At 52.9% G+C, this 19,182-nt stretch overlaps 2 protein-coding genes and 1 long non-coding RNA gene across 6 annotated transcripts in view; 1 reads left to right on the top strand and 2 right to left on the bottom strand.

The window, feature by feature from the left end:
• Window positions 1–709: 709 nt before the first annotated feature.
• On the bottom strand, window positions 710–7,176 carry PNPO (pyridoxamine 5'-phosphate oxidase). The gene is made up of 7 exons (XM_004282685.3): window positions 6,897–7,176; window positions 5,884–6,008; window positions 4,693–4,792; window positions 3,807–3,860; window positions 3,426–3,554; window positions 3,031–3,101; window positions 710–2,809 (listed from the first exon to the last, which is right to left on the bottom strand). Exons 1-7 carry the CDS (start codon window positions 7,032–7,034, stop codon window positions 2,641–2,643), a joined length of 786 nt encoding a protein of 261 aa, XP_004282733.2. The 5' UTR covers window positions 7,035–7,176; the 3' UTR covers window positions 710–2,640.
• On the top strand, window positions 7,169–13,432 carry LOC125962192 (uncharacterized). Its single transcript, XR_007473692.1, has 2 exons — window positions 7,169–8,273; window positions 9,852–13,432. It is a non-coding gene; the product is annotated as an uncharacterized LOC125962192 (long non-coding RNA).
• Window positions 13,433–14,076: 644 nt separating this feature from the next.
• SP2 (Sp2 transcription factor) overlaps window positions 14,077–19,182 on the bottom strand; it is a 29,844-nt gene continuing 24,738 nt past the window's right edge. For all 4 annotated transcript variants that reach the window (XM_049702534.1, XM_004282686.2, XM_033410725.1 and 1 more), the window contains 4 exons: window positions 18,065–18,377; window positions 17,032–17,206; window positions 16,624–16,817; window positions 14,077–15,339 (listed from right to left, as the gene is read on the bottom strand). In XM_049702534.1, the coding sequence (XP_049558491.1) occupies window positions 15,239–15,339; window positions 16,624–16,817; window positions 17,032–17,206; window positions 18,065–18,377 (783 nt within the window). In that variant the 3' untranslated portion in view covers window positions 14,077–15,238. The remainder of the gene's footprint in view (window positions 15,340–16,623; window positions 16,818–17,031; window positions 17,207–18,064; window positions 18,378–19,182) is intronic.

Raw genomic sequence — 19,182 nt, 5'->3', positions numbered from 1 at the left:
CAGACCCTGGAACCAGTGAGGGAAAGTCAACCAGCTTCAAAGGTGAGTGTCCCCTGTGACCCCAGGCCGTAGGGACCTGCCACTTCAGCCATCCTGAGGTTCCCTGAGGCAAGGGGGGTGGTGAGGTTGGGCCCTGGGCCACTGACCCGTGGTTCTGTCTCATGCTGGCAACGCATGCACCACCACCCCTCTTAGGTGAGAGAGTCTGCAGGCCCCCCTGCCCCATGCTTGCCACCCCACTCCACGGCCCAAAGTGATGTCCGCGGAATCTTCCAGGGAAACTCCACATATATCCCTAAGCTGGGGGATGGATGAATGGGGGTGGGGGGAGGTACTAAAAGCCGAAGGGAGATCTGGCTGCCCAGGGAGTCAGAGCCAAGGCGGCTGCAAGTTTTCACGAGGCCGGGGCAGGAGGAGGAAGCGAGGGTGCAGGTACGTGTGGGAGCCGGGAGAGGCTGCGGGTTTTCGACCACAGTTTCACTGGGACAAGACCCAGGCGTGGCAAGGGGGAAAGGGGGAGCAGGGAGGGCCGACCAGAACTGGCCTGCGCTGCCCAGGAGGGGCCAACCCTGGGCTTCGGGCTCCCCCTGCTGGACGCCCAACCTCCCAGAGGGGAGAAGCCAGTTGGGAGGAGTTGCTTAATTCCCCAACTCCCCTCAATCCTGGGGGGCGGGGACGAGACTGGGCTGGATTGAACATTAATATCATGCGTGGCTGACGAGCTTTTATTATAGATTCGGCACAGTGATTGTCAGAGGAGAGGAGAGGAACAGCTGAGACCAGGCCCAAAGCAGGGGGGATACACAGCCCCCAACAATGCAAACAGGACACGGTAGGGAAGGGCACCCCAGCACCCTCTCCTGCAGGTGGCCACAGGATTACTGTTGTGCCTTCCTGCACCCAGGCTTAAGGGGGGCCAACACCCAGAGGGCCGCCCTTGGAGGAGGGAGTCAGTAACAGACACGGAAGCACACGCCCATGCAGTGGAATGAAGCAGTTTACAGGGTAGCAAGCTCAGGGCCAATGTGTACAAACAGTCAGTTCTCTGATGCCGGCTTAGTCACAGCAAACATTTGCCCAGCCTGGCTCCCCTCCGAAGCCTGTAGGCCACTCACCCAGGTTGTCCCTGGTCACCAGACTTGGGCTCGAGGAAAGCAAATACTACAGCTCAGCACAGGCCTCGGCCAAGGGTGACTGAAGAATCCAATTGTGAGGGTGGGAGGCCGTTGCTTTAGAAGTTGAGGCTAGTGCATTGGGTCACCTGGGGGCGGGGGTGGTCTTGTTGAAAGCTGAGTGAGATTCAGTGGGTCTGGGCTGGGCTCCCAAGTGATGCTGCTGCTGCTGGCCTGTGGACCACACGGCAAGTACCAAGCATCTACTACTGGGGGGTCTCAACCTCGGCTGCACAGAATTCCCCGAGGACCTTTTAACCTTCCCCAAGTCCGGGCTGCACTCACACTGGTCAGATCATCTCTGAGGGTGGGTCTGGGCACCAGGGTTTTTAAAGCTCCTCGGTAATTCCAGTGAGGATGAAAACCAGTGATCTAGGAGTCATCATCAGTTGGGGGTGGGGGTGGGGGTAAAAGGATGTGTGAGTGTCAGAAAAGTATAATTTCTATTATTTAATTTTATACCTGGAAAGTAAAATACATATAAATGTATGTATATATGTATTTCACATACATATAGTTTTTATAGCTTCCTGATACGTAGGTACCAGCACAAGTCCCTTCTACAAAACTCCTGCCTGACAGTGACAGAACACTCATTACCTAACCTACACCCTCCTAGGCAGCCCCAATTGTTTGAAATCTCTTCCCATATTGAGATGAAATGTACTTCTGTGCAGCTTCCACCTGTGGGGCCTTTGGAGCGACAGAGAATAAATTCAGTCTCTTTTCCACATTGCTGTGCTAATGGAAGGCAGCTATCAGTTGGGTTAAGTGGTATAAAAATATCCTATTAGTAAATGAGATAGTTAAGGTACTTTTCGTTGCAAGCAACACAAATAGATAATGGCTAGTTTAAGCAGAAAAAAAAGATTTTTTTTTCTGTAAAGAGATAATGGGTTTTCTGAGGTAGGAGGAGGAACTGCACAGCCCAGACACAGGAAGGAGGGGTCCAGGGACTGCTAAGGGAGTTGCAAGAGCAGCACCCAGAGGCTGTTGCTTCTAGGCGGCCATTATTGACTTGGCTACAGACACTCCTATGCTCTGAGTCCCTCCGTTTCAAATTTCAAATTGGTGACGAGAAAAAACAATTGGCTAGATTGGCTCAGGTGCTTCTGCTGGGACCAACGGGCTTTGGCCGGTACGACTGTCACGTGATAACAGACAAGGCTGCGGTGGGCCCAGGCCCTGTCACCAGAAAAGGGAATCACACCAGATGCTACCCCTAGAGGGAGCTATTCCAATAAATCATAGTTAAGGTCAAGAATAATTATGGGATTATTTTACATTTGTGATTGTCCATGCCACTGTTAGACTCCCCTAGACCAGCTGACTACAGAGAACTCTCTGAAGGGCCCTGAATATAAGAGGTGGGAAGGGAAATGCATTGAGTTTAGAAGGGCCTGGCTCCTGATCCCATACCCTCTCTTAGCACGGATCCCAGCTCCAGTCAGCGCCAGCAGATTGGGAGTCAGGGTGCAAGTCTCTCATAGAGCCAGTCTTCCTCCCCTCGGTGGGTCATGGGCCCCAAGGGGGAGTCTCCTGTCGGTAGGCCCCGTCGAAAAGCGATCCGGTCATGCAGGCGGTTGGTTTGGCCTTGCCAGAACTCCATTACTTGGGGGTACAGGGTGTAGCCACCCCTACAAGGAGAAGCAGAGGCTTCGGTGCTCTGCGCGTTTGTCCAGCCAGGCAACCCCACCACCCTCCGCGCCATCCCAGCGCCCCGTGAAGGGACTTGCGGGCGTGCGTCAAACAAGGGCTGCCAGGAAGGAGGAGATCTGTAATTCCACGGGCAGCGTGGCTTTAAGTAAGCACGAGGGCCCCAGTGTCCCTTTCTAGATGACCACCAGGTATCACTCACCAGTATTTTGGCTTCGGCACCTCTTTCTCCTGGTAGAGTTGCTCCAGTTCCTCATTTTTCTTTCTCAGATACTGTCCAGGGGAAGGAGATGGAGGAAGGGCCAGACGCAGTCAGTGATTCACTTAATCACCACTTACTGAGCATGTGCTCTTGTGCCAGGTGCTGAGGACACTGGTGCGCAAACCCGGCTGGCCTCTGACCCTCCCGTTGGACTGTGCCCCTAGAGGCCAGACAGATACAGGAGGCCTGTTCCCTGCTCGCCAAATCCACGTCCCCCAGGGAGACCATCCATTTCACTTTGCTGGAGAGAGAGGGCCCTGGCATCCCCTGGGGACAGCCTCTGGGGCTGAGCCAAAGCACTACCACCCAGAGGACTAAGGAGAAGCCCCACTCACCTCCCGATCGGGGATCACGGAACTCTGGTGACTGACCACAGCCCCAATCTGGCTGCTCTTGGGGCGGGAGTGGAAGTAGCACTCGGCCTCCTCCTCGGGCAGCTTCTTCACGGGACCCTCCACTCGCACCTGCACAGGGATGGTCCTGGTTAGACGGCATTCCGTGCCACCTGCCCCCCCAACCAGTAGAGGCCCCAGTCCTCTCTGTTCTTCTCTTTATCCACTGCCCCGTCACGCCTGACTCCAGCTAGCCCAGCTAAGTGAGAGCCGTTTGAAAGGCAGGATGTTTGCCCAGCCTGGGGACCCTCACCAGGTTCATTCATAAACTCAGGCCCTTCCCACCCCTGCCAACCCCAGTCTGTCCCAGGAATGCACACTCACCTGACGGTTTAGGGGCTCCCAGTAGAAGACAAGGGAAGCAAAGGGATTAGAGTCCTGGAAAGGAAACAGAATCCACAGACAGTCATCAGGACAGAAGTGAGGATGCCTCCAGCATGGGGGGAAGGCAGGGAGTCTGCATCGCACAGGCCCACTGCAGATGCATTTACTGTAACGTCTCATTTTTAAATCCTCAAAGGTAGGCCAACTTTTACAGGTGTGGAGACAGGCTCAGAGAGGTTAAGTCACGTGCCCAGGTTCACACGGTAAATGGGCCAGAGGGACTCCAAAGTGACGCTTGCCATTTCTCTCACCCATAGATTTGCAAATCCTCAGAAATGTATGTTTGGCTGCACTGGACTCAGGGAAGGGCACTCATTTTGGATTCACGAATTGAATGCATACGAAGTGCCAACTCTGTGCTCAACACCAGGAGAGGTGCTGGGGGTATAACAGAGATACCACAGATGCAGCCTCTGACCCCAAGGAGCTTACAGTTTAGCAGAGGACACAAACATTAATCACATAATCCCATAAATACATGCATGGTTAGAAACTAAAAAAAATGGCAGCAAGGAAAGTTGCCAGCTATAATGACTGCAAACAGTGCAAGGGGCCGACTCAGCCTGGGAGTCCAGAAGGCTTTCCTGAGGAGGTAACGTGGGGGCTGGACCCAAAGGAACAGGAGCTACTCAGGTAAACATAGGGAGGTAGGGGTGCCTACAGAGAGCACTCATCCACGGCAGAGAGAAGGGCAAGTGCAAAGGCCCACAGGCGGGATGGTGCCTGAGCACAGCCGGCAAGTGGGTTGGGGCAGCTATGGCATGAGAAGGTGACCAATGAGCCAGGGCTGGACCCTGCAGGCCCAGGATTTACCGTGAACCCTCACCAGCTCTTGTCCCTTTCGACTCTCGAAGTTAGTGAAGAAGCGGAAGCCATCCTTGCCAAAGCCCTTCAGCAGCACCATGCGGGCAGACGGTTTCCCATCTCTGTGGCAAAGAGCAGAGCACCGTGGTCAGAGCCCCTCCCCACAGGATGTCTGAGCACCCCTACACCTGTACCCCCTGATTCTGCACTGTCTGTGCACTCAGGCTGCCCATTCCCACTTGCCCATGGGAATTTGTCCTGGAGGTGCAGTATGACACCATTGCCTAGGGCTCTGTAATGCACCGAACTGGGTTCCCCTAAAATTCAGTTTTGAAGCCCTAACCCGCAATGTGACTATATTTGCAGGCAGGGCCTTTAGGGAGATAATTAAGGTTAAATGAGGTCATAAGAGTGGGACTCTAATCTAGCAGGCCTGGTGTCCTTATAAGAAGAGGAAGAGACACCAGAGCCCTCTCTCCCTGCACACACAAAGGGAAGGCCATGTGAGGACACAGCAAAAAAGGTGTCCATCTGTAAGCCAGGAAGAGAGGCCTCACTAGAAACCAACTCTGACAGCACCTTGACCTTGGACTTCTAGCCTCCGGAACTGTGAGAAAATAAATCTCTGTTGTTTAAGCCCCCCCAGTCTGTGGTACTTTGTTATGGTGGCCCAAGCAAACTAGCTCTGGGGGACATCTGGGGGCACAGTACAAGAGCCCTGCCTTCAAGGCCTTGTGCTTTAGTGAGTGGGGGACAAGCAGAGTTGAATAAGAGGCTAATATAAGAGATGTCTCAAGGGGTTTATGATGGATTGTCAAACGAATGACACAAACAAGCACTGCGCTAGATTTCAAGAGAGGAAGAGGGCTTTATGGAGAGGTTCCAGGAGATCTGCCTCTCAAAGAGCAGATGGGAACTGGGGAGACCGGGAGATGCGGGAGACAAAGGTCTGTGTATTGGGGGGTGGGTGCATGGAGGGCAGAGATGAATGAGGCACTACATTTTATCATTGAAATGGAATTGAGTAAAGTCTAATCTTTGGTTTAGAGGTAAGGACACTGAGGTCCAGAGAGGACAAGTTACTTGCCTGAGGCCACACAGCATGTTAATAACACAACTAGAATCATAAAGTTGTCATCCATCAAATTGAGAGCTTCCTAAGTTTCCTACTTCATCTGTACCCACCTTCAGAAGGGCCCACAGCTATGCCTACCTGGTACAGGTAGCAAGACACATGGCATTGGCTTCCCCTATGTCAGGACACTGAACAGCCTCCTCAAACCAGGCAGCAAACTGCTTCATGGGGTTCAGGGAGGTCAGCTGAGTCTCCTCAAACGCCTGGGAAGGGAGAGTTTTATTTCACTTAACAAACACATGTAGTGCATACTGTGTATGTGGCTCTGTTCTAGGCACTTTTCAAATATTAACTCATTTAGTCCTCATAACAACTATCTCATAAGAAAAAACACGAAAAGGTGACTAGGTCCCACACCTACTGATGGACAAATCAGGGTTTCATGTCATGGGTGTCAAACCTATCACCTGGGGAGCCTAAAAAATAAGACAGATTCCTGGGCTCCACCCTGTAAATTCTCATTCAGTAGGTCCGAGGTTTAATGAAAACTTGCATGTTTAACATGCATTTCTGGAAATGCGCACATGCAATCAGATTTGGTAACCAGGCCCGGGGCCCAAATTCCAAAATAATTCTCTTGGTTTCTCTCCTGAGGAGGGAAAAGGCAGTAAGAGCCAGGAGCTTTCTCCTCCCCTCCTGCGTAAAACAGCCCTCCTACCCCACGTGTTACTTACTTATCAAACATGTATAAGCTAATTATCACTGTTCTAAGCACTTTTCAAATATCAAAGTCCATAATATCCCCGTGAGGTCAGTACTATCACTTCACAGGTGAGGAAACAGAGGCCCAGGGAGGTGAGTAAACCGCCCAAGGGGTGCGCGGAGCGACCTGCAGGATATCCAGGCAGACCCCCGAGTGCGCGCCCTGAGCCCCTAAGACAAGCTGCCTCTGGAGTCCACCTTCATCCTCGTTTCCCCGGAACACCTTCCCCCTTGATTGTCTTTGAACCCCCTTCTCCCACGGAGGTGACCCCGAGCCCCAAGGGGTGGACCAGAAACCCCAGGTTATCCCTCCCATTCCCCTCCGCTCCGGAGATGACTCGGATCCCCTGTGCCCCCGCCCCTGCGGAGGCCCTGCGGGGCGGCGGCACCTCTCGGTCCCCGCGGTAACCCTTGCGCATCGGTCCCAGGTCCATGACAGCACCGCGACTGCACAGGTGGCGGAGGCAGCGGGGCCACTCGGCGGGTCGCCCGAAGGTCACGATGACGCCCCGTAGCCCGAACGTCATGGGGCCGCAGGCCACGTGACCCGGCGTCGCTCCGCGCTGGGTTCCGTTGGGTTCGGAACCAGTTTCTTAGCCCGGGAATCTACGCCGGCAGGGAAGAACTTGCCAGTTGCCGAGCCAGGCCCACAGGCCCCAAGTCCTCCGAGCCAATGGGAGCCAATAGGAAGCCAGGGTTGGTGGAGGGAGCCGGGCGCGGAGATGCCATTGGTCAGAGTTTTCCAAGAGCGAGGCCAATTAGAGCAAGAACGGAGGAACTCTGCAGCCAATGGACGGCGCCTCCGGGGGCGGGAGCAGAGAGACAAGGAAATGCTGTCACCGCCGTTAACACGCACGTGGAGTTTGTTAAAGGTATAGGAAATGAAGCGGTCCTGGCCGGGGACGGGGAATGAGCCGCTGGGGGCTTGAGGGGAGTAGTCAGTATCAAGGGGCCGGCCCCTAGCAGGTGCCTGAAGGCCAGCTTAGTGCAGAAAGTACCCGTCGGAGGAGGCTGGTGCCAGGAAAGGACAAATGGAAAACGGAATTAGGGGCCAGACTCGGAGGCAAGGTGATGTGGAGACACAGAAAGGGGCGATCTGGTGGGAGGGAGAAATTGGCGTTCAAGAGTGGGACAGGTTGCAAATGACTTGTGGATCTCACGGGATAGGTACTGTATAGTGTGTGAGTATGGGGAGGTACTCTGGGGTCTGGGGAGGAGCAGTCTTACCAAGACTATGGTAAGAAAGCAGATGGCTGAATGAGAAAGGGGAAGAGGGAAATTTGGGATCAAGCCATCCCAGACCAGAACCATCTTCCAACTCGGAATCCTCTCTCTCCAGCCTCATTGCTATAACCTGGGTCAGAGCATGCTGCTCCCTTTCCTCATGGTTTCCCCTTTTGTGGTTGCAGCAGAGTTCACACTAGCCAGTGTTCTGGTAGATGGAAAGATTGCCCCACCTCTCCCGGGCCACCCCCATCTTTGTCGTTTCCCCTTTTTCACATTTTGCCCTTTCTAGGTAGCTGGAGTGTAGCTTCCAGGTCAGTGCCAGCCATAAAGGAGGGCACAGGGGAGCAGGTGGCTATGCAAAAGTCACTTGCAGGCTGTGGACTCAGGGCTGAGAAATAGGACACCTGCCAGTGCCCATTCCAGCTTTGACCTGGCTGGGGCAGCCTTGGGTTAAGGCCTCTGTGTAGTCCTGCTTTCCACCAACATCAGGAAGGGGAGCTGCAGGAGCCATCTAGGCAGGCACCCCAGGACTGTGCCAGGTAAGGGAAACTTCCTGCCCTGCCCAGGTGTCTGCATTACAGCCAAGCTTCATTAAGCCCAACATTAGATACCTATCATCCTTTATTATGTGCACATAGCTTGAGCCAAATAGAATCTGGAAGACAAATTTGCTGCAAAGAAATAATACATGTCTCAGGGCTTAACGATGTTGATCTATGGATCCTCCGCTGGTACAAAGTTTTTGTGTTGCCATCATTTTTCTCTGTCAACACAGTCGAGAGAGAGTTGACTGGGCTTTCTTTCTTGTTGAAGTTGTCTTTCCACATATGAACATTGCTCCCCTCCTCCCAAGGCCCTGCACTTGAACCTGGGTAAGCAGTGATTAGTACCCTTCAGCTCAGATGATTTTGTTCATGCAGCTACACTCTTAGCCCTGCTTGGGCTATGCTACCCTGGACCCAAGATTCTGGGGTACCAAGACTAGGATCATTTGAATGGTTTGCTTAAAAATTAAAAGCCAAGGGCTCGGTATAGTGGGGTAGACATGTGTTAAAGACTTCTTTTGGACCAGGCACTGAGCTAGGTCTGAAAATATGAAGATGAAGATTCATGGTTCCTGCCCACGAGGGGCTTATAGTCTACAGTGGGAGGCAGATCTGTAAGCTAAGGAGTTACAGGAATTTTAACAGATGTTTCTGCAAGGTAAGGGGGAGCAAAAAGGAGGAAGTGGTCTCCAGAGGTCACACAGTCAGTAAAGCCTTCATAAAGGGAGCAGACATTTGATTTGTCTTAATGAGTAAGGGTTCTCCAGATGGACAATGGAACAGGCATGCCAGGAAGAGGGAGCAACTCAAGTGTGATGCTGCTGTAGCTAGGTAGTGAGAAAACAGACCAGGCAAGTAGTCAGGGGCTCGGTGCCTGCTGAAGATCGGGTAGGTAGCAAGGACTAGGCTCTAGACAACTATTCTAAGTTTTTATCCTGTGCTGCTGTCAAACCAGGGTGTCTAATTCCTGGTTTTTTAAGGCCAGGTAGAGAGAAAAACTCTAGATTCTGACAGCCTCTTCCATCCTCGGCTGTTGGTGAGGAAGTTTGCAACTGGTTGCCTTTTTATATTTGCTCCTTCATCTTGAAGATAATAAGTAGGCTTGTATTGTGCTTTTCTGCATAGTGGGATTTGGTGTCTAGATCACAAAGCAGCCCCACAGTGCAAACCAGAGGGGGAAACGTGCCCACTAGCTGTGTTGCTACTGCTGCAACCCCAGCAAGGGGTTTGTCTGCTTGGGAGAAATGAATTTTTTATTGGTACTGCTTTGTCTTAAACATTTTGCCCACCCCCCCCCCGCCCCCACACCCAACTTTGTAAAGTTGCTAATCTTTTATCGAGAGTCTTCAGTGAATAGAAGCTATGTTGCAATACTGCATTGTACAGAGGCACCCCGGTTTCTTAATATGCAACAAAAGGCTGGCTGTGAGTTTGGGGGCTATGCCTTGCCTGTTTTCTTCTGATGCTTTTGCATTTATGTTCTTAAGTCACCTTTTAGTCTAATTGTTTGATTGAATTATACATTTCAGTTACATCTTGGTGATTGGATTTTTTTTTTTTTTTTTTTTGCAGTACATGGGCCTCTCACTGCTGTGGCCTCTCCCGTTGCGGAGCACAGGCTCCGGACGCGCAGGCTCAGCGGCCATGGCTCACAGGCCTAGCCGCTCCGCGGCATGTGGGATCTTCCCGGACCGGGGCACGAACCCGTGTCCCCTGCATCGGCAGGCGGACTCTCAACCACTGCACCACCAGGGAAGCCCCTGGTGATTGGATTTTTGTTTTGGGATGTGGCTCTGGTGACGGAGTGGGTGATAGGCGAAGGAGGGCAAGACGCTGCTGTGTTCTCTCTAAGCCTCAGAGCCTGATGCCTGAGTTTGGGGGGTGTGGGGTGGAGAGGAGGGATTTGACTCAGCAGGATGGCTTTAGGCGACATGGGCGGTGCTGTTCATTGAAGTAGGGGAATGTTGGAGGAGAGGCTTAAGGGAGAGATGAAGTCGCCATCAGACCTGTTGAGTGGGAGGATTTATGGGACAGCCACATTCGGTTGGGTTGGAAAATCAATTCTGGAGCTGGGGGAGAGGTCTGGGCTGACGGGATGGTTTAGGTGTCATGAAACTCCAAGGTGGCACTTGAAGCCATGGGGGAGGATGACAGTGTCTGGGAAGGGAAGGGGGCCTGGGAGAGTGGTAAAGATGCTCCTGAAGTATAGCACCCAGCTTTCCAGGGGACCAACAGCAGGCCAGAAGGGGTGTGCTGGGGGCCCAGAACTCAGGAATTCTCCGGCCTAGCTTTGGGTGAACTCAGTGTGGAGCCTCAGGACATACAGACAGGTGGGTACTTGGTGCTCTGCCAGCAGATGCCTGAGCCCTGAGTATGGTTATCAGGTGACCCAGAGGGGGATGCAAGGAGGCTGACCCTTTCCCGACTGTCCTGCTTGCAGTTATGGAGTTAACCCCTCACACAATCCTTTGCATATGCTCACCGATTGCTCCCTGAATCTGTCCCATTGTTTTCATATGTGTTCCCCCTGAGAAGCTCCTTCGTGGGAGGGACTGCTTAATTTCCCTGGCTCCTTCTCAGAATCCCAGCCAGGAAATGCTAATCTGTAATGTTTATGCATAATCTGCTTTTCTTAAACTTCTCTGAACTTGGTGAGTGGGGCTTGGGGTTTTTTGGCACCTGGTAGGAGCAGGGCCACCAAGAGGGTCTTTGTTGGCTGGAGGGATGTTAAGGTTTCCAGGGTGAGTTGGCTGGGTCATCTCTCTTAGCCCGGGCACTGGCTAATCAGAGAGTGGGCCACAGGCAGGGGGAGGAGGCCTGATGAGTTCTCAGCAGGCCCAAAGGATATGACCTGGCGGTTCCTTAGTTTCATTTAAGAAATCCTGGTCAATCCTCTTGGCCTGACCTGTGGTCATTTCTAATTTCCTCTTGGCCACGATCCCGATTAGCAGGTATTTGACGCTCTCCTCCAAGCCCTGATTCTCTGCCTCTCCCTCCATGGTTTGCTTTCTTTTCACCCACACCCCTCTTCTTTATTCCATCCTCCCAGGCTCACTTCCTGCTCTTCTACTCCCCGAGGACCTCTTCACTAGGAAACCCAACTGCCACCTGTCCTGAGATTATTGCAGTTCCTTTAGTGGCTTCATCCCAGCCCCAGAGACCTTGGTCAGGTGACAGGAGGTCTCTGTCCCAAGGCAGTGTCTGACCCCCAAGTTAGGTTCCCTGGAATCCACCACCATCTAGACCTCAGCCACGAGCCCCTGATGGGTGCAGGGACCTGAGATGCTGCAGGCAGCTCCCATCATTAAACTCAAGTGTGGGGCCTCAAAGGTGATTGTCAAGATGGACTGAGTAGTTTGAAGGAAGCCTGAGATCTATTTGCTGGTTTAGTTAGACAACAAAAAAGTACTTTGCCCGATGTGCCTTCAGGAGGGGAGGGTCTTCCCCAGCCCCCTTTTATTTCGGGCTCATAATCCTAGTATCTGGATGAGCCGCAGCACTGACCATCACTGAGCAGACAGGAGGGGGTGGTGAGGGGTGGCCTTGGTGCACAGGACCCTGGGGAGGGAACTCGGGCTGTGTGACCCCCCACTCTCAAGCTGCTGGGAGTAGCCTGCCCCCAGATTTTCAACCAGGGCCAATCAGGTGTCCTGGGGAGGCCTCTGGCCTGGGGCGAGCTTGGGCCACATCAGTGTCAACAGTCCCCACCCCCTGCAACTCCAGTAAATAAGGGATGGATTAAAGCAGATGAGGGCTAATTTGCCACCAGGTCTCTCCGTTCTCTCCCCAGGCCAACAGCCGTGCTAGGCAGAATACACTTTCCTGCTCCCTTTTTTTTTTTTTTAATTAATTAATTTATTTGTTTATTTTGGCTGTGTTGGGTCTTCGTTGCTGTGCGCGGGCTTTCTCCAGTTGTGGTGAGCTGAGGGCTGCTCTTCATTGCGGTGCCCAGACTTTTCACTGTCGTGGCTTCTCTTGTTGCAGAGCACGGGCTCTAGGCACGCAGGCCGCAGCAGTTGTGGCACATGGGCTCAGCAGCTGTGGCTCGCGGGCTCTAGAGCGCAGGCTCAGTAGTTGTGGTGCACAGGCTCAGCTGCTCCACAGCATGTGGGATCTTCCCGGGCCAGGGCTCGAACCCGTCCCCTGCATTGGCAGGCAGACTATCAACCGCTGCGCCACCAGGGAAGCCCTCCTGCTCCCTTTCTAACTCAGGCATCCCACGGGAGGCAGAGATGGTCAGGCATAACTTTTGAACCCGTGAGTCTCACTGGAGAAGGGAAATCCCGAGTGCCAGCACACTGTTCTGCCCGCTGAGGGCTGACACCTCATTTCCAAAGGATGCCAAGGAGTCAGGTCAGTTTCCACACTTGAAGCATAAAGCACATGACTTGGAATCAGTTCCCAGGAAAGGATAGTTCTTTGTGCCTGAGAGCAAAGCCGGTGGGGAACATGTGGCAGAAAGAGGTCAGTTGTTAACATTCCCCTTCTCCCACCAATCCCGATCAAGAACACAGTAAGGCAGTTTTCTAGTCACACAATCTGCACGTGAGAGTAGATAAATATACCTCATGCCTTCCTCCTCCCGCCAGTGCAGCAATGAGAAGTGGGGCTGCTGGGCTGGTTAGGAGGCTTCCATGTCAGGGTAGAGACAGTGGTTGGTCTGGTATCACCCAAAGGGCTTAAGTATGCTTGGGACGGGACTCCCTGCCTGTTAATAAAGAAGTGATGGGGGCAGAGGACCTGTGATCTGAGATCCATCTCCTTTTTATTTCTTCAGCTGATGTGAGGGTGCACTGGCTCTAAGGACAAGCTGTTTGCTTGCAAAAATGCAGGCGCTGGTGACAAAGGAAACACAGTTAAGGAGACTGATAGCTCTAAACGAGCCTTGCCACTCTTGCACAGAACAGCCACCCTGGCTGTGTCCTTTCGAGGCTGATTAAGAGGCATTGTTGTTACAAGAAAAGCACGTACTGTTCTCTATATGCTTGAGAACAACTTGCCTCTTCCTTCAGCTCAGATGCTCTTCAGGCTCCTGCTAGGTGTAAACACAGGTACTGAGCTGGGTCCCATCGCAGTCTGCCTACCATCCCAACCCCTGATCTCCTAATGAGCCCTGTCCCACCCCTGCCCACCCCCAAAAATCCCCACCAAAATTTCAGATCTGCAGCACTTGCTAAAACCAAAATCAGCCTGCTGCCTTCCCTGCGGTGCTGGGGTGAGGGACAGTAGAAGAACAGAAACTGGGGCCAGGGTTCTCTCTCGGGTAGAGCTGGGTTCTGGCCTGGCCCTCCACCCTGGGAAAGGACCTTGGGGAACTGTGTTTTCTCCAGACTCTTTAGCCTTCTGGAAGTGACTGAGGCAAGGTCCCTTTGGATTTCTCTCCTAAGCTTCTTACTAACGGGCTCTGAGGCCAAAGCCCTGCTCCAGGGGTTGGAGAGTTGAGTGGAGGAATTCACTTGCTGGTAAGGAAGGCACTGCTGTTCATTTGAGTCTCTGGGCAGAGTATGCCTGCTTTGATCTGGGCAAAACTGGCTTAGGGGAGAACACAGCAGGAACGCCTGCACCAGGCCCTGCCCTCTGGAGTAGCCCCCCAGGTGCTCTGGGGGCTTGTGCCAATGCCAGGAGGTCCTTGTGGCTGAAGCCCTTTTCGGGCTGTGGCCTAGATCTGTCAAGGTCAGGAGGACCAGGTCCTGCCCTGGTCCCAGTGCGGACAGCTCCGAGAGACCAGGGCTCCCTCCTCAGGATTCCCGTCTCGGAGCTCTCCGAGGGGAAGGACAAAGGAAGCTGCAGTGCCAAGTTGCAGATTTTGCCTCAGGCAACTAAATTTATTAGCAAGAAAAAATTTTTGTCAGCCCAGCGCTGACCAACAAAGTACATTGTTAATAAAGGATAACAAATCTGTCACTTAATTCAAAAACATACCTCAAGCAGTTACAACTAAAAATAAAGTTGGATTTTTGTTTAATTTAAAAGCCTCAAAAATAACAAGCAATATGTTTTTAAACATGTAGTAGACACAATTGTCTATTATACAATATACACTGTACACAAGTAGGGCTTGGGCTGGTTGGGGTGGGTGAGATGAGGGGGAGGGATGAGGTTCAGGATGGGAAGGTGTTTTACCTGAATCCAGATTCGAGTTGAAATGCTGTGTCGTTTAGAAAAGAGAATTACTAGAGTGAGAAAAAAATTCATATGCTCATCATTGCCCCCCAAAAACCCTAAACTAAAAGCAGGCATGGGGGAGGTGAGTAACAAGAACAGGAAGAAGGGAGCAATTAAATAAAACTTCTTTAAAGCACACACAATACACAGTGTTCATCATCGGAAGTAGAGTATAAGGCAACGTTCCCCATAGAAAAAGAGGGGAATCAGGGAGTCCGTGGGTAGCTTTACTTTTTAAATAGAAAGTTGGAATGTGCTGGAGGAGAGCTGGGGTGGGGCAGGGGAATGTGGAGTGGAGGCGGCCTTTGGAGCCTCTCCGGAGGTGGAGCTGGATGCCAGTGGTGCCCTGCGTGCAGGGCCCCGGGGCACCCGCAGTGGCTGAGGGGGCCAGGGAGGTGCAGGAGAGGGAGGGGCATGGCACAATGCGACTCCGGCAGTGTTTGGGGGAGGGGGGGCTCACTTTGCTCCTCGATGGAGTGAAATTCACGTTTTTCCTTTGGAAATAAGGGTTCCCACTCGTCCTGGTTTAGAACGTCTCATTGGGCACGGCCACTGTCCACGGTCTGGGCAGGCCGGGAGCTTGTGGTGAGAGGGGAGGGCCAGGGAGGAGCCAAGGGGCTTCAGAAGGAGGTGAGTATGGGGGCGGTAGAGTCCCTTCCTGTGGGGACAGTCGCAGAACAGGAGGGACGGGAGAGGGCGGGCCCAGGGCAGCCATGGGCCTTCTTTCCTCCAGGGGCCCAGGCAGGACACAGGCAGGGGTCTGCAATCTGCGAGGCCTCCCGCCTCAGTTGGCCTTACAAGTTCTTCGTGACCAGGTGGGTCTTGTAATGCTTGGTGAGGTGGTCACTCCTCATGAAGCGCTTCTGACACTGGGCACACTCGAAGCGTTTGTCCCCTGGGAAGAGGAGATGCCCGTCACTCACAGTGCCATGCCCCGGAAAAGGAGGCACACACGTGAGGTGTGAGGGGCACCTGTGAAGCCGTGTCACCGGCCTACCTGCTGCTCACACAGTGCTCCCCGTGATCCACTGATGGGAACCTTTGTCAGTCCTCATCCCCTCCCCGCCATCACCCTCCAGTCTACTTTGTTTCCATTCCTTGTGCTGTGCCAAACGCTATACTTGCGCACCTGCACCCAGGACGCTTCCCGTGTAGCCTGTCACCTACTTTCTTCTGATCTTCGTCCCTCTGACTAAACCCGGCTCAAAGTCCGCCCCCTCACAGGGAAACCCCACTCCCCTCTGACCTGCCAGACTGAGCCGCACACCCGGGCTGGCTCTGCTGCTGTTCTATTTACTCTGCAGCCTGCAGAGGGTGGGCGTGACCTGCCCCGCCACGCTGGCCAGGAGCCAGAGCTTTGGGCCTCGTGTCCCCAGGCCCAGGACAGGCATCTGCTCACTGGGGGCATCTGCCAGAGCGGCAGTTCTCGAAGCATGTGCTGTGGACCACCGGAGACACCCAGGGCAATCTCGGGTGGCAGATGCATGAACGATTTTCTACTTTATAGTTTTGTATTTGTTTGCCAGTACATTAAAACACTTAGCTATCAACCCAAGCCAGTGATGTGAAAAATAATACTGCACTGGACATAAAAGAGTAAAAATAGTGAAAAAAATAGTAAGTAAAAATAGTGAAGTGATTTAAGGAAAATCATTCGGTAAATAACAGTAGGAAAGGCAATGTGGGATAGTGACTAAGAGCGTGAACTTGGGAGCCAGAGGGCCTGGGTTGAACCAGCTCCACTAGTCACTGGCTGTGTGACCCGGCCCCCGCTCCATGCCTCAGCAAAATGGGCACAATCAAAGTGCCATCCCCATGGAGTCGTTATGAGGATGACATTAGTTAACGGGTAGAATGTGTAGTACAGTGCCTGCACAAGATGCCACTGACCGTTAAACACATCTGCAGCTCATGGCAGAAGCCATCAAGGCTGTGCCACGCAACTGACCTCACTTTGGGAAACACTGCAATAAAGGAATGGCTTGCGAGACTTTCCGGGTAGTCCTGCACCCCGAGGAGACAGTCTGTAGCCCTCGCTCAGTGCCGCAGTTCCTTGGCCAGGCCAGGAGTCTCCATGTCGCTGAGGACAATGGAGTGGGGGTGGGGAGAGAGGCAGGGAGCTGAAGTGTGGAGTGGGGGGGCGGGGGGGCTGGAGGGCACCGCAGGGGAGGGAGCAGACCTGTGTGGGTGCGGGCGTGCCGCTGGAGCTCGTCACTCCGTGTGAACCTCTTCCCACAGAAGAACCAGTTGCAGACAAAGGGCCGCTCGCCAGTGTGCAAGCGCACGTGAGCCCGCAGCAGGGACGTCTTACGGAAAGTCTTGCCGCAGTCAGGGATGTGGCACACGTGCTTCTTCTTGCCCTGCTCTCCAGACCTGGGAATTGGGTTGAGGGTGGGGTGGAGGGAATGGGAAGCAGAGACAGTGGGGAGGTAGAGAGATGGGGGCGGGACAGGATGGAGAGAGGATGTGGGGTCAGGTCGGAGAGCATGGAGCCGCTACCTGGTCCCCTCTCTGTCTGTGTCCCAGCGAGGGCTTGGGGAACAGGACACACGCCAGGCTGGCCACCTGGCCCGTCTCCTCAAATCACCTCTTGTCCCCATCCTTGCAGTTGGGACACGTGCAGGCCATGCGGCGCCGCTTCTCCCCAGGCTGGGCCTCTCCAGCCAGGGCCTGTTCCATCTGCAGCTGGATCTGGGTGGGGCTCAGCCCACTGATGGTCAGGTTATTCCCAGAAACATTCTGCACTGTCAGCTGCTGCTGCCCTGTGGGGAGGAGTGGAGCAGAGTTCAGGGTGAGGAAGCCCAAAGGGGCAGAAGAGGGAGCCTGACCCCCTTCTTCCTTCCAGCACATAGTAAGGTTGACAGTCATAGCAGCTAGTATTTTTGAGAGCCTGCTATGTGCCAGATACCATTTTAGAGATCTTAAATGTATTAATACACTTAAGTTTCATAACCCCATGAAATAGGTGCTATCATCCCCCTTTTAAAGGTGAAGAAACTGAGGCTCAAGACCACACATGTAGAACTTGTAGAATCTGGATGGGAACCCAGTCAACTTCAGAGTCAATGCCCAGAACCACTATACTACATAGGCCAAATTCACTTCCAGACGTTGCCCACATGGGTCTTGGAGTGTTCTTCCAGAATCTCCTCCAACCTTAGGCCCTTGTGAGACACCAACTCTGCTCCCAGGGAAGTCTCCAGGGATTTTTGTTAACAGAGGGAGAGTCCGTTCTACGGGCTTTGGAACAAGTCAAGCCCTCTAGGACTTGCATAAAGCCATCAAAGCAGGGGGAGTGCCTGTGGGTGGACTTCTCCCAGGCCACTAAACCAAATGCATAAAGTGCTGGAAATTCATTCAAGGAGGAAGGGAGGAGATTCAGAGAGCTCCCACTACCTTGAAAATTGCCCTTCACCCAGCTAAAGAATGCAACGAACCATTTGTGCTAGGTACCTACAATGTTCCTTTGATTATGTGCAAGGCTGCTTTCATACCGTAAATATCACCAAATGTTACCACTGAACTGAGAAGTGCAGCACAAGCCAGTCCAAAGGCTCCCTCCTTTCCTTCCAACCTTAACTCAAGGCTGCCCATGCCTGGGGCCAGGGGCCTTCCCTCACCGCCAGTATTGGTGATGGTGACAGGCACACCCTGGACCTGGACACCGTTGATGTTGATGGTCTGCATGGCCTGGGCTGCCGCTGCCAGCTGGGCTGCGTTCAGGCTGATGATGCTCCCGGCAGGGGCGATCTTTGGCAGGGGACGCTCTTTCCGGAGAATCGCAGCCGAGTGCTTTTTGCTGGTCCCGCTCAGATGAGCAGCACGGGATGGAGGGCTGCTACAAGTGGTGGTGGAGGTGGTCGCAGCTGTTGCTGGGGGGCCATCCTGGACAAGGACCGTCTGTACCTCACCAGAAGGTGTACGGATGTAGACCTGGGAGGGGCCAGAGAGAAAAAGTCAATGCCTCCTGAGAGCCCTGGCTCCTGCCCCCACCCTTTTTTTGCATTAAAGAATGTTTATATCATCCATTCCCTGGTATAACACTCTTGTCGTGTCCCCTGCATTGGCAGGTGGACTCCCACCCACTGCGCCACCAGGGAAGCCCTCCTGCCCCCTTTCAATGCAGCATCATCTCCCTGCCCAAGGGAGAAGTGGGTGCCTTTCTGTCCACCCAAGTCTTCTCCAACTAGCCCAGGCCTACGTTCACCCACTGTTGATGTTCAACAAAAAGGGCTGATGGCATCCCTGTACTAAGCTGACAAATGCCGACTGTTGATTTGAAACAAAACATTTAATTTACTTAGCATGGAAAAATATAATGCCAAACCTCCGAATTGAAGAATCAGATGGCAGGTAAATGATGACCCCACAAAAGATGCGCTGTGAATGCTCATCAAAGAAATGAAAACAGCCTTTAGGAGGCACAATTAGTGGAGAGACTACTGTCTTTCTCCAATTTATACTAACAAAGATGGAACAATAAAACATAATGCTCACTGTTGCTGAGACAGTAGGGAAATAGGCACATGTTCTTACGTCAAGGGGTGTGAAGTGGTCTAGGCTTGCTGGAGGGAAATCTGGGAATATGTGTCCAAAGCCTTTAAAAATATGCATATTAGAGCCTGAGAACGAGAATGAACCGTGTGGTACTGGATGGGGATTAGAGGTATTGATGGAAACTCTTAGGTTTCAATATAAATAGAAAAATATAAATATAAGTGTATGTATATATGTGTGT

The sequence above is a fragment of the Orcinus orca genome, chromosome 19 (assembly GCF_937001465.1).
Source record: "Orcinus orca chromosome 19, mOrcOrc1.1, whole genome shotgun sequence".
NCBI lineage: Eukaryota > Metazoa > Chordata > Mammalia > Artiodactyla > Delphinidae > Orcinus > Orcinus orca.
This window is presented reverse-complemented; position numbering and strand designations above follow the sequence as displayed.

Bases quoted from the DNA above. Each gene is read 5' to 3' on its own strand.
- PNPO (XM_004282685.3), bottom strand. From the start codon at position 7,034: ATGACGTTCGGGCTACGGGGCGTCATCGTGACCTTCGGGCGACCCGCC. The intron at 4,793-5,883 runs GTAGGCATAGCT...TCTTTGCCACAG, and splicing joins TGTCTTGCTACCTGTACCAG to AGATGGGAAACCGTCTGCCC. The intron at 3,861-4,692 runs GTGAGGGTTCAC...TTTCCTTTCCAG, and splicing joins GTCGAAAGGGACAAGAGCTG to GACTCTAATCCCTTTGCTTC.